This window comes from Oncorhynchus tshawytscha, unplaced genomic scaffold, assembly GCF_018296145.1.
Source record: "Oncorhynchus tshawytscha isolate Ot180627B unplaced genomic scaffold, Otsh_v2.0 Un_contig_3182_pilon_pilon, whole genome shotgun sequence".
Classification (NCBI taxonomy): domain Eukaryota; kingdom Metazoa; phylum Chordata; class Actinopteri; order Salmoniformes; family Salmonidae; genus Oncorhynchus; species Oncorhynchus tshawytscha.
In genome coordinates this window covers 97,694-112,570 of record NW_024609620.1, presented here as the reverse complement: position 1 = coordinate 112,570, position 14,877 = coordinate 97,694, and the positions used below count along the sequence as shown (strand labels likewise).

The 14,877-nt window shown below is 41.5% G+C and overlaps 1 protein-coding gene across 3 annotated transcripts in view; it reads left to right on the top strand.

Moving 5' to 3' along the window:
• The first annotated feature begins 7,832 nt into the window (after positions 1–7,832).
• The window catches only part of LOC121845294 (fibronectin-like), a 35,697-nt gene continuing 28,652 nt past the window's right edge, over positions 7,833–14,877 (top strand). Inside the window, exons 1-3 of one of the 3 annotated variants that reach the window (XM_042316368.1) lie at positions 7,833–8,013; positions 11,474–11,516; positions 11,705–11,971. In XM_042316368.1, the coding sequence (XP_042172302.1) occupies positions 8,011–8,013; positions 11,474–11,516; positions 11,705–11,971 (313 nt within the window). In that variant the 5' untranslated portion in view covers positions 7,833–8,010. The remainder of the gene's footprint in view (positions 8,014–11,473; positions 11,517–11,704; positions 11,972–14,877) is intronic. The other 2 variants (XM_042316369.1, XM_042316366.1) reach the window with 2 other exon arrangements.

The following is a 14,877-nucleotide window of genomic DNA, read 5'->3' as shown; positions in this document are numbered from 1 at the left end:
AATATTACACCCAGTGTAGGATACTGACCCACAAGGACACTTTACTCCAATATTACATTTTGTTACGTTCCAACACACCAATATAAAAATGTATGCTTTTTTTTCAACTCTAATAGACTGGTAAGATTTATTTCTCAAATTCACCAGATATTATAATTGTATGCATTGTTTGATTATGTTGTAATGTGTTAGTGGTTCTGGGGGCCTGAGCAGGTGGAACCACAACTGTCCCAAAGTTCAGTACATAGCTATGTCAAATACTGTGCTTTATTTGGGGGGGATATGTACAGGACAATCGGTTTTAGAGATATTTTAGTCAATAAGAGCAATGTGTTTCTAGTTGCGCAGAGTTTGCACTTTTGGGACTATTCCATTGGTTTCTTGGTACTGGTTAAGCTAAGTCAAAGGGGAAGGTTTAGCTAAAAGGGTTAAGGTTAGGGTCAGGGGAAGGGTTAGCTAAAATGGTTAAGGTTAGGGTTAGGTGAAGGGTTAGCTAACAGGGTTAAGGTTAGGGTCAGGGTTAGTTAAAAGGGTTAAGGTTAGGGGAAGGGTTAGGGTTAGCTAAAATGTTTTGTGAAGGGTTAGCTAACAGAGTTAAGGTTAGGTGAAGGGTTAGCTAAAATGGTTAGCTAAAGGGGTTAAGGTTACAGTTAGGGTCAGGGGAAGGGTTAGCTAAAATAGTTAAGGTCAGGGGAAGTGTTAGCTAAAATGATTAAGGTTAGGGTCAGGGGAAGGGTTAGCTAACATGCTAAGTAGTTGCAAAGTAGATCAAATATAGTAAGTAGTTGAAAAGTTGCTAATTAGCAAAAATGCTAATGTTGTCCATGATGAAAATGCTAAAGTTGTCCAAATCCAATCCTTTGGGTTGCTAGATGTTTGCCTCCCTATCCACACTGACCAACCACCCTATTTTAATTTATGCCTTTAAAGTAACCATCTATATTACGTAACCATACCAAACATAACATATCCTACTAAATGGAGTGTCTCGGATTTACATACAGAATGATACAAAATGGTCTGAGACCAGGCTGCGGGGCAGAGACATGTCCATGTAAGTCCCGAGGTCACCGATGCTAGGAGAGGTGTAATGACTACTTGAATTGACAACATGTATATTACTGTGTGAATTAAATTGTTGCATATGTTTTTTTCCAGAGCTTTTAAAGAGCTGCACATTTGGATATTTATCACATTGTATGTTTTCTGGTTGATGTATTTTTAATGTGACTGGATTGTATGTTGGGTTGACTGGTTATCAGGAACATCCCTGCTGTCTGGTCTGAACCTTCAAATGTATTAGATTATAATCTGGGTGTGTGTTCCTGTCTTTTATTTTTACTAGAAACATGCTAAGAAATGTTCATTCAGGTTGGGGGTGCATTTCCTCTTGAATTGGGTTAAAAGGACAGTGAATTCACTCATACTTTGAGGACTTGCTACCAAGCTCCTGTGTGTCAGACACTTCTGGGAAGACTTTCCAATAGATGTTGGAACATTGCTGCAGGGACTTGCTTCCATTCAGCCACAGGAGCATGTGTGATGTCGGGCACTGATGTTTGGTGATTAGGCCTGGCTTGCAGTTGGCATTCCAATTCATTCCAAAGGTGTTTGATGGGGTTGAGGTCAGGGCTCTGTGCAGGCCAGTCAATTTCTTCCACACCAAATCTCGACAAAACATTTCTGAATTGACCTCACTTTGTGCACGGGGGTATTGTCATGCTCAAACAGCAAAGAAAATTGTTCCTCCTCCACCAAACTTTACAGTTGGCACTATGCATTGAGGCAGGTAGCGTTCTCCTGGCATCCACCAAACCTAGATTTGTCCGTCAGACTGCCAGATGGTGAAGCGTGATTCATCACTCCAGAGAACGCATTCCACTGCTCCAGAGTCCAATGGCGACAGGCTTTACACCAATTGCTATAAAGGACTGTAATGTTCTGTATGCGTTCCTACGGTGAGCATAGGACCACTCATTATATGCAGGAATTATTGCCTTAATTAAAAATGATTTTAATTTGAGAATTCATTATGGTGACTTCACAAGTGAATATTATAAGGACAGTTTGTACATAGTATGGTTGGAGTCTGAGTAAGTCAGCATGATAGTGTGAAAAGAGTCAACTCTGTTTAATTTGGATAATGTCAACATTAATACATTGTCAAGATGTGTTTAAATGTCCTTTGTGTTTTTGGCGCCATTTTCTCTTTGTTGCAAAGAGTAGAAAGAAAAAAAGTTCCTGAATTCTCTCCTCTTTGGATACTCAAAAGCCTGGCTGGTCTTTTACCCAGTAACACACTAGGGATGAAGGCTAGTCTAGCGGTTAAGAGCATTGGGCCAGTAACACACTAGGGATGAAGGCTAGTCTAGCGGTTAAGAGCATTGGGCCAGTAACACACTAGGGATGAAGGCTAGTCTAGCGGTTAAGAGCATTGGACCAGTAACACACTAGGGATGAAGGCTAGTCTAGCGGTTAAGAGCATTGGACCAGTAACACACTAGGGACGAAGGCTAGTCTAGCAGTTAAGAGCATTGGACCAGTAACACACTAGGGACGACGGCTAGTCTAGCGGTTAAGAGCATTGGACCAGTAACACACTAGGGACGAAGGCTAGTCTAGCAGTTAAGAGCATTGGACCAGTAACCGAAAGGCAGTTAACACCCCAACAACAGCTGCTCCCCGGGTGCCGATGACATGGACGTTGAGTAAGGCAGCCCCCCGCACCTCTCTGATTCAGAGGGGTTGGGTTAAAAGCGGAAGAATGCATTCACTTGTTTACCTTAGTAGCTATCCCCTTTCCCCACATGCAGATCAGAAGACGGTCTGCTGATGTTCTGTAGCGCCTAGAGGTCAGATGCCAAGCAGTTGCCATGACAAACAGTGATGCAGCCAGTCAAGATGCTCTCAATGGTACATCTGCAGAAATTCTTGAGGATCTGAAGGCCCATGCCAAATATTTTCATCCTCCTCAGAAGGAAGAGGCATTGTTGTGCCCACTTCACGACTGTTGGTGTGTGTGGACCACGACAATCCCTTAGTGATGTGGACACCAAGGAACTTGAAGCTCTCTACCTGTTCCCCTACAGCCCTGATGATGTTGATGAGGGCGTGCTCGGCCCTCCGTTTCCTGTAGTCCAAGATCAGCTCCCTTGTCTTGCTGACGTTGAGGGAGAAGTTGGTGAATATTCCTTAAGTCCATTATTTTACTTTTAGATTTATATGTATTGTTGTGAATTGTTAGATAGTACTGCACTGTTGGAGCCAGAAACACAAGTATTTCACTACACCCGCAATAACATCTGCTAAAAATGTGTATGTGACCACTAAATTTGATTTGGATTTGATTTGTTGTCCCAGCACCACACAGCCAGGTCTCTGACCTCCTCCCTGTTTTATCGTGGTCTGTGATCAGGCCTACCACCATCATGTCGTCTGCAAACTGCAAACTTAATGATAGTGTTGGAGTTGTTCACGGCCACACAGTCGTGGGTGAACAGGGAGTACAGGAGCGAACTAAGCACGCACCCCTGAGGGGCCCCCGTGTTGAAGGTCAGCATGGCGGATGTATTGTTGCCTACCCCCACCACCTGGGGTTTTATCCCAGGGTCCTTAGCTTAGTGATGAGCTTTGAGTGCACTATGGTGTTGAACACTGAGATGTAGTCAATGAACAGCATTCTCACATTGCCTTGGTGTTCTTGGGCACAGGGAATAATGTGGTCTGTTTGAAACGTGGGTATCACAGACTGGATCAGGGTCGAGGTTGAAAATGTCAGTGAAGACATTTGCCATCTGTTCAGTGCATGTCCTGGTAATTTGTTTAACCGTTTATAACTAGAGGGCAGACTATGCATATAATTGACAGCTTTGGATAGAAAACACTCTGACGTTTCCAAAACTGCAAAGATATTGTCTGTGAGTGCAACAGAACTGATGTTACAGACAAAACTCAGATAAAAATCCAATCTGAAAGTGCCGCATTTTTTGAAACCGCCTCATGCCAATGACTCCTTATATGGCTGTGAATGAGCTACGAATGAGCTTACGTTTTCTATGTATTCCCCAAGGTGTCTACAGCATTGTGACGTCTTTTTACGCATTTATGTTGAAGAATAGCTGTAAGGGACCACATTTAGCAAGTGGTCACATGATGGCTCCGGCAGAAAATCTTGCATAAAGTACACAAGTAGCCATTTTTCCAATCGCTTCTTTATGAGAAACCAATTGTCCCGACGGATATATTATCGAATATATATGTGAAAAACACCTTGAGGATTGATTCTAAACAATGTTTGCCATGTTTCTGTCGATATTATGGAGCTAATTTGGAAAGAAGTTTGGCGTTGTAGTGACTGCATTTTCCGGTCGATTTCTCAGCCAAACCTGAAGAACAAATGGAGCTATTTTCTCTACAAAAATAATATTTTTGGAAAAAAGGAACATTTTCTAACTAACTGGGAGTCTCCTGAGTGACAACATCCGAAGTTCTTCAAAGGTAAATGATTTAATTTGATTGCTTTTCTTATTTTTGTGAAAATGTTGCCTGATGCTAGAAGAGCCTAGCCATAGCATTATGCCATGATAAACTTACACAAATGCTTGTCTAGCGTTGGCTGTAAAGCATATTTAAAAAATCTGAGATGACAGTGTGATTAACAAAAGGCAAAGCTGTGTCTCAATATATTTCATTTGTGATTTTCATGAATAGGAATATTTTCTAGGATGATTTATGTCCGCTGCGTTATGCTAATTAGTTTGAGGCTATGATTTCGCTCCCGCATGCGGGATGGGTAGTAAAGTCTTACTCACACTGTCTACAAAGAACTTGAACACAGTCGTCCGGAACGGCTAGAGCGCGCTTGCATGGATCAGTGTTACTAGACTCGATGCGAGCCCACCAGAAGAGCTAAATTCCGTCTATGCTCGCATCGAGTCTAGTTGTCATTGGACAGCTCGCGGCTGGGTTTCCCTTTGTAATCCATGATAGTTTGCAAGCCCTGAAGTCGGAGATCTCCGAGTTCCCAGGTATTTTGAACGCGGCATTAGGGGATCTGTTCTCCACCACCCACAACCTTCCTGGGTACATTTCTACATTTTGTCATTAAAAATATGAAAATAACAATTTATGAGATCAGATATGGTACACTGCCGGCCCAGACGGCATCCCTAGCCGCGTCCTCAGAGCATTCGCAGACCAACTGGCCGGTGTGTTTACGGACATATTCATTCAATCCTTATCCCAGTTTGCTGTTCCCACATGCTTCAAGAGGGCCACCATTGTTCCTGTTCCCAAGAAAGCTAAGGTAACTGAGCTAAACGACTACCGCCCTGTAGCACTCACTTCCGTCATCATGAAGTGCTTTGAGAGACTAGTCAAGGATCATATCACCTCCACCCTACCTGACACCCTAGACCCACTCCAATTTGCTTACCGTCCCAATAGGAATACCTATGTAAGAATGCTGTTCATCAACTACAGCTCAGCATTTAACACCATAGCACCCTCCAAACTCGTCATTAAGCTCGAGACCCTGGGTCTCGATCCCACCCTGTGCAACTGGGTCCTGTACTTCCTGTCGGGCCGCCTCAGGTGGTGAGGGTAGGAAACAACATCTCCACCCCGCTGATCCTCAACATTGGGGACCCACAAGGGTGCATTCTCAGCCCTCTCCTGTACTCCCTGTTCACCCATGACTGCGTGGCCATGCACGCCTCCAACTCAATCATCAAGTTTGTAGACAACACTACAGTGGTAGGCTTGATTACCAACAACGACGAGACAGCCTACAGGGAGGAGGTGAGGGTCCTCGGAGTGTGGTGTCAGGAACATAACCTCACACTCAACGTCAATATAACAAAGGAGATAATAATTGTTTACCAAGATGACAATGAATGTTTCCAAATGGCCTAGTTACAGTTTTGATTTAAATGGGCTTGAAAATCTATGGCAAGACTTGAAAGTTGCTCTCCAGCAATGGTCAACAATTGTTAAAAGAATAATGTGCAAATATTGTACAATGCAGGTGTACAACGCTCTTGGCAGTTTACCCAGAAATGCTCACAGCTGTAATCCCTGCCAAAGGTGTTTCTAACATGTAATGAGTCAGGGGTGTGAATACGTATGTCAATTTGATAGTTCTGTACGTTCAATACATTTGCAAACATTTCTAAAAACATATTTTCACTTTGTCTTTATGGTGTATTGTGTGTAGTTTAGTGAGATTATTTTTTAAATTCATTTTGAATTCAGGCTGTAATTCAACACAATGTGGAATAAGGGCTATGAATCCTATCTGAAGGCACTGTACATTCAACTGTGTTTGGTATTATAGCACTGCAATCACTGAGCTGTTTGAATATACAGATTATTGCTGCAAGAACTGATTCATATAAGCATAATGACACAACGATACAGAATGGAAGAGAAAAGTGGATTGATTCTTTGTTCAAAATCTCAGCATTCTTTTATTGTAGAAAAGTGCATGCAACCTATTTCAATGAATCTGTTAACCATTAAACAAACAAAGATGTACACGATTTATAATTAAATACGTTTTAAAATAACAATTGTTTAAAGGAAAATAAATGAACACAAAAATTAAGTACAACTCTTGAACATTATTTCTAATTGTGGTGAATGATCCCAAATAAACTACAATAAGTCTGAATAAATAGAGAGGAAATGGGAAGAAGGGGATGGAGGAAGAAAGAGAGATGGAGAAAGAGGATGGAGAAAGAGAGGTGTAGAGAGAGATGAAAGGTATAGAGAGAGAGGTGTAGAAAGAGAGATGAAAGAGAGGGAGAAAGGTGTAGAGAGAGAGGTGTAGAGAGAGAGAGATGAAAGAGAGAGGGAGAAAGGTGTAGAGAGAGGTGTAGAAAGAGAGATGAAAGAGAGGGAGAAAGGTGTAGAGAGAGAGGTGTAGAGAGCGAGATGAAAGAGAGGGAGAAAGGTGTAGAGAGAGGTGTAGAGAGAGGTGTAGAAAGAGAGATGAAAGAGAGGGAGAAAGGTGTAGAGAGAGAGGTGTAGAAAGAGAGATGAAAGAGAGGGAGAAAGGTGTAAAGAGAGAGGTGTAGAGAGAGAGGTGTAGAGAGAGAGGTGTAGAGAGAGAGATGAAAGAGAGAGGGAGAAAGGTGTAGAGAGAGAGGTGTAGAAAGAGAGATGAAAGAGAGGGAGAAAGGTGTAGAAAGAGAGGTGTAGAGAGAGAGGTGTAGAAAGAGAGATGAAAGAGAGGGAGAAAGGTGTAGAGAGAGAGGTGTAGAGAGCGAGATGAAAGAGAGGGAGAAAGGTGTAGAGAGAGGTGTAGAGAGAGGTGCAGAAAGAGAGATGAAAGAGAGGGAGAAAGGTGTAAAGAGAGAGGTGTAGAGAGAGAGGTGTAGAGAGAGAGGTGTAGAGAGAGAGATGAAAGAGAGGGAGAAAGGTGTAGAGAGAGGTGTAGAAAGAGAGATGAAAGAGAAAGAGAAAGGTGTAGAAAGAGAGATGTAGAGAGAGAGGTGTAGAAAGAGAGATGAAAGAGAGAGGGAGAAAGGTATAGAAAGAGCAGGTTGAGAGAAAATGAGTTCTGTCACTTAATCTCTGTGACCACACTCTTTATTTCATAAAAGCATTGAATATAATGAATATTTTATTGGGTCTCCGTACCGCATTGAAATCATCCCTGAGCTTCTTCACTCTTATCATGTCTGCTTTCTGACAACGTTTTAGGACCATCAGCTCCACAAATACCTCTGCTTCCACCTGGAGGAACAACGGAGTGATTACAACTGTCACAGGAATGACAAAAAAACAAGGAAGAATACTGTATGTTTTCTGGTCTGTTTGTTTGTTTGTATGTTAACAGCATTTAACCAAGAGCTGAAGACATTTCAACTTTATCAAATATTTTCATGTATAATAAATATTTTAAATAGTGTTTAACTGAAATAGTAAGTGAAAGTAGTTGTGAAACTGAAAGTAAATTCGACAACTATTTTATGTAGCTTCAAACGAGACAGCTCAACAGCAGGAGAAATGGTACGTTAATATTTGTGTTATATAAGTCAGGTGTCAGCTCTTTTGGCGTCACTTCTTATTTATCCAAACGAAACGTGAAGATAATAAGGCCGATGTTCAACTTCTTGCTAATAAATGGCAGGTAAAAATATAGAATACCAAACTAGGCCCAGTATGGCGAGGGGCGCACAAAGAAGTCTACGAAACGTGTTCTCTTTTACACAACGATCGAGTGTATTCAGTGTATTTCTTCCACACTTTGAAATGAGGTCATGTCATTGATTGCGCTATAAGCAGAATTGAGTTCCGTTACATTTGTCCGGTGTATACCCATACTTGCTTTTAATTAGTAGGCATTTTAGGATGGGCGAAAATAGGGACTTTTATATTATGTGAAATTTGGAAAATAATGTACAATTTCAAAAAGTGAGTACTTTAAATGCCAGGATATTAAACTAATTTCTGCCGTGGTAGATTTCGACCAAGAGAATCTTCTTTACACACTCAGGTATTTACTTACTGCATTCATTTGTACTAAACAGTACGTTCTATATAGTATGTAGATTTCAGACATGGCCTATGACTTCCGGTAGCAGCTGCTCCCAGTCGACACAGACAAAACGTATGCGTAAAAACGGTAAAAATGCAGACAATTTTGGGGTTGAAGGTGGGACCATGGAGATAGATAGATGACTCAATTTTGTATCTATGCCATTTAACATCTGAAATCATGGGCAGCGCCATGAGTGTATCTCCATTTTAAAGTAGTACATTTTCTTCTTCAGCCAGTGAAGTTGGAAGTCCCACCCAGTTGACTACATTAATACGATGAAATCCCTCAATGGTGCTGCTCATTTATAATATAGGTCTTTGGCCACTAGAGGCCTCTATTATTCTCTATGGTTGGGGCAGGTTGGAACATTTGGGCTAGTAAGGTACAACTTTGACGTCAATTATACATAAACTGTATCCAATCTAGCCATGACCAGGTTCGGGCGGATAGGTGTCCAGCCTAGGCCTGGGTCATTTCTACAACGCAGTGCGTTTTCTGTCTCCAGGAAATATCACTTTTTATTTAGTTTCAAATGTGGATTCCAAAATGCTTTAAATATAAGGTCCTTAAAAACTAAAATATTCATCCAGAAAGGATGTATTTTGAACACTATTCTTCAGTGGATGAAAGTGTTTGCCATGTCCCTGGGTGTTATTTGTTTGAATGTTAAATGACGAGACAGAGGCATTGATGCGAGTAACCAGTCTTGTTCAGTACATCACAACACATCCGGGTATCTCAAGCACCCCGGTAAAACACAAGAGTTGCAGTAATTAACATTTACCAACAGATGGCATCACTGTGCCATCTTACACCCATAACATTATTCATCAACTTCCGCAAGAAACATAAGCAATACATTATTGTATCTTTCTTCATTATTTTATAGTCCTAGTTAAATTCTCTCATCAATAATGTTTTTTAAAATTATTTGTATTATTGCATTATTATTATTGTGTTTAAGCTGTTCTGTGTGTCCCTGATATCACTTTCCACCCTGTTATTTTGTTGTAAATCTTCATTTAAGAAAACAACCATTTCCTAAGATGACACCACATTCAGGAAGTGTCATAATTTCTTTGGTGGGAAAACAATGGTTTTAAGCTACAGAAATAAAAACACTCAGTTTTATCTATTTTTCATGTTTCATGATGTTAGTCTGTACACTATGTCCCACTGTATGTCCCACTCATATCTGTATGTCCCACTGTATGTCCCACTCATCTGTATGTCCCACTGTATGTCCCACTGTATCTGTATGTCCCACTCATATCTGTATGTCCCACTGTATGTCCCACTCATATCTGTATGTCCCACTGTATGTCCCACTCATATCTGTATGTCCCACTGTATGTCCCACTCATATCTGTATGTCCCACTGTATGTCCCACTCATATCTGTATGTCCCACTCATATCTGTATGTCCCACTCATATCTGTATGTCCCACTCATATCTGTATGTCCCACTCATATCTGTATGTCCCACTGTATGTCCCACTCATATCTGTATGTCCCACTCATATCTGTATGTCCCACTCATATCTGTATGTCCCACTCATATCTGTATGTCCCACTGTATGTCCCACTGTATGTCCCACTCATATCTGTATGTCCCACTGTATGTCCCACTCATATCTGTATGTCCCACTGTATGTCCCACTCATATCTGTATGTCCCACTCATATCTGTATGTCCCACTCATATCTGTATGTCCCACTCATCTGTATGTCCCACTGTATGTCCCACTCATACATGTCTACCCTGTTAGGTTAAATAGAGAAAAATCACAACATTTCTAAATGTTAAAAAATCCTGTTCAAGTGTCCACCATTGTACTAGCTCAAACTTGCCCAGTCATACATGTCCTTTTTCTGATAGAATACCACAAAATATATTATAATTTTTTCCTCCAAAAGTTATGAGGTCCAAAAGGCACCACATTGTAGGAATGACCTGCCTAACACAATTTCCGAAAAGATGACGACATGAAAGAGACAACGAAATAACCTAATTACATAACGACTATAATTTATTTATATAATCTTTGGCTACCATTACAAGATAGCCTAGGTTACCATTACAAGACAGGTAGCTACTGTTTTATCTTGTTTCGTTACTAAGGGTTGTACAGTTCTGAGGATGCTTAAAAGTTAGGTCAGGTACCGTATCAACAGAACTAGTGTTGCAATGGGTGACGACACCGTCAGTGTTTTATCCGAACATTATGTTTTTTAGAATACAATGACACCTGCAATTGTGCTTGTTTCCTGGCACACTCTCCTTCACCGTGGCAAAACATTCAGGAGAACTTCAGTGCCCGTATAAGTGGGAATGTGAAAGAATATACAGGTATCTGACCAAATAAAGTATCTTAACAAGGAGCCACCATGAGCCAGAACAGCTTCAATACACCTTGCCATACATTCTACAAGTGTCTGGAACTCTATTGGAGGGATGCAACACCTTTCTTCCAAGAGAAATTCCATCATTTGGTGTTTTGTAGATTGTGGTGTAAAACGCTGCCTCAGGCTCGGCTCCTAGAGTCTCCTATAAGTGTTTCATTGGTTTGAGATCTGGAGACAGACACACCCTTTAAAGCCCTTACGCTCCTTTGAGAGCCCTCTTTCAGAGTCACTGAAATCTCTTCTAGCCCTGTTAGCCAAAATAATGGGCAACTGGAAGTAGTTATACATGACCCAATGCATGATGGGATGTTTTAATGGCTTAATTAACTCAGGAACCACACCTGTGTGTATATACTTTGTATCCCTCGTTTACTCCAGTGTTTCCATTGTTTTGTAGGTTACCAGTATGTCAAAAGCAGTTGATGTATCTTGACTTTTAATTATCTGTTGTACATTTAGCAAAATAACAATTTCTATGTTGTTATAGAAATGACTCATTCTTATGTTGTTCTCACACTTTAAGAGTTGTGATGGCGACCAGCACACAATGCAGTCTTCAGATGATGGTAGGTATGGAAACACAGAATAAACTGACCCAAACTATATTATTTAATTTAAATCTACATTTAAGAGGATACATTTACTAAGATATAAATTGTTGTCCCTTTACTTCTGGGATGAATAATACACCTGTTTATGTAATTTTATTGTCAATAAAGTCTAGTTTCACTCTCTCTCATTATTCCTTCACCAGTGCTGCCCCCTCCTGGTGACATCCAGGTCCTGTTGCTGACATTAGATTCTGTGTCTCTGAGCTGGAGTTCTCCTCAGGGGCTGATCGGACCCCAGACATTCAGAGTGACCTGGGGGTGTGACGGTGAAACAAGCTCAACAAGAGTGAAAGATGTGCATCATCTTAAAATAAGCAGTCTCAAACCTGGTGAAAAGTACCAGTTCAATGTGGCAACAGAGGGAGAAGATGGAAGACAAAGCAGATGGGTCTCAGCCTCCCTATCCACAGGTACAGTAGGTCTCAGCATCCCTATCCACAGGTACAGTAGGTCTCAGCATCCCTATCCACAGGTACAGTAGGTCTCAGCATCTCTATCCACAGGTACAGTAGGTCTCAGCATCCCTATCCACAGGTACAGTAGGTCTCAGCATCCCTATCCACAGGTACAGTAGGTCTCAGCATCTCTATCCACAGGTACAGTAGGTCTCAGCATCTCTATCCACAGGTACAGTAGGTCTCAGCATCCCTATCCACAGGTACAGTAGGTCTCAGCATCCCTATCCACAGGTACAGTAGGTCTCAGCATCCCTATCCACAGGTACAGTAGGTCTCAGCATCCCTATCCACAGGTACAGTAGGTCTCAGCATCCCTATCCACAGGTACAGTAGGTCTCAGCATCCCTATCCACAGGTACAGTAGGTCTCAGCATCCCTATCCACAGGTACAGTAGGTCTCAGCCTCCCTATCCACAGGTACAGTAGGTCTCAGCCTCCCTATCCACAGGTACAGTAGGTCTCAGCCTCCCTATCCACAGGTACAGTAGGTCTCAGCCTCCCTATCCACAGGTACAGTAGGTCTCAGCCTCCCTATCCACAGGTACAGTAGGTCTCAGCATCCCTATCCACAGGTACAGTAGGCTAACTTGTGTTTCTATCCAGACTACATCAGTCATTCATTACTAGAGACATTTTTGGACTCTCTGTCAAAAACAGCACATCCTCTATTCTAAACTCATCTTGGTTTTTGTTCCAGTGGTCACACCCAGAGATTTAACCCTTTCACACGTACCATCACACGGGTGTGATCGTTCTACAGTGGTCCCTGAAGCTACGATCACACATGTGTGATTAGAACACTCATTTAGAATGCTCGTTTAGAACGGCCAGTTTCGAATGATGCAACAATCAGCATTTGAGCTGGCCACACTTTTTTCAGAAACTATTTACACAAACACAGTCCTTGCAAAGTTATGTCCAGAATGTGAGCAGTTTATTTTGGGATGCAATGTTCAGATATTCACAGAAGTACAGTATATATAGCATAACACAATCATCCTAACCGGAAAAATGTAGGCTACAGTTGTTCTAGCGCTAACTGAGCAAAGATTGACCCCACACAAGCTGTCATATTTTCTAGCTCTAGGCTGACATAAACTACATTATGAATTTGCTAATAGCAATTACTATGTATAATTAATCACATCACGGGTGAGCTCACCATTGATCGAAATAACTATGTAAAACACTTTATAGAAATCGAAAGTAATCCGAAGATTAGTTTCAGCGCGCAGCCATGCATTTTTTCCTCACAGAAACCGAAGATAATAAGAGAAGACGAGATGTGTTTGGTCTGTTTATAGTATGCATGTTGAAGGGGTGTCATCTACTGTCGTTCACATCCCACCAGTAATTTCCGGAAGTCCTCAAAAAATTTGTGAACTCTTACCTCATTTTGCTATAGCATCTTTGGTCCGACAGACGATCAAGTGAAACCCAGAATGCATTGTATGTCAACAAACATGGCTCCACACACATAGCTGGAATTAGCTTAGCTCATAATCAGTACGACCTTCAAAACATTATTTTACACAAATACTATGTGCCCTTTACAATCTATGGAAAAATCGGAATGCATGATTTTATCACCGGTAATTGAAAAACGTGAATAAAATAGTAAATATAGGAACACTACACAAAACATTTTCTGATAGTGATTTATTGATACAAATGGCGCGTGCAGGCTGTCAATCACGTAACCTCTCACTCCAGCTCTGAGCCATTCAGTGTTGTTATGTACGTAGCTAATGAGCTAAGCTGTAGCATTAGCAATGTCTTTCAAAAGGAGACAACTCAGAAATGCAGAAATGGAGATTTTTAAAAAATTCTGACAATGAGTCTGAATGTCAGGAATCAGGTTCTGACAGTGACAGAGGATCCCTTGTCGACTGACAAAGTCCCAGTTCCCTTCGACGATGCTGGTGGTGACAGAGGCAGACCGATAGTACAGGAGTTCTGTGGTAGCTGGAAGGCTGCCAGCCATTTCACCCCTCCTGGCCCTGCTGTTTGTGTTGATGAGTCCCAGTCTGGAGTGGGGGTGGGGGCAGCAGCAGCAGCCACAATTAGTGAAATGTATACATTTCTGGTGACCGTAAAGAGGAACTCCATAAGAGAACACTGGGGCAGAGATCCTATGTTTGCAACTCCCTTCTTTGCCACCCTCTTTTCCCATGACTGCTTTCTAGTTCTGCTGCTATGACTGCATTTCATCAACAACGCTACTGCCATCCTAAATGACCCGTTATACAAAATAAAAAATGTTAACAGCTGGCAGTAAAGTTCCATGACAAACGAGACGTCCATGTCCTCTCCTCTGTCCATACAGCAACCATGTCAGCCACAGGGAAGTTGGACCACCTGACGGGAGAGAGAAACAAACCAGACAGAGAAACATCAAACCAGACTGCGTGCTTGACTATAACCTCAAAATGGGGGCAGTGGATAAGGCTGACATGATAAACAGCTTTGTGGAATGCACTCAGAAAACGACCAAGTGGTATAAGATATTTCTAAATTTTTCCAGGGTAGCGTCAAAATACAACATCTTCTTCTGATGCATTTAGCATTGTTTTACAGAGCTAATAGAAGAATGTAACTAGCTACATAAGCACAATTTAATATAACACCATAAAAGGTCAGTAACGTTACCTAGCGTGTCCGCGGTTATAAGGAATATACACAAATATATTATGTTCCATACACACAGTGAGCTACAGTAGACACAGTATAACACGATACACAGAAACTATTATAACGTAATAAGGCACTTACTTTGATAGAAATGCAGTCGGGATTTGAAGATGGGTGTCTGTAGTGACGCCTCTAGCACGGAGACGCTGTGCCACTTGGGAGTCATA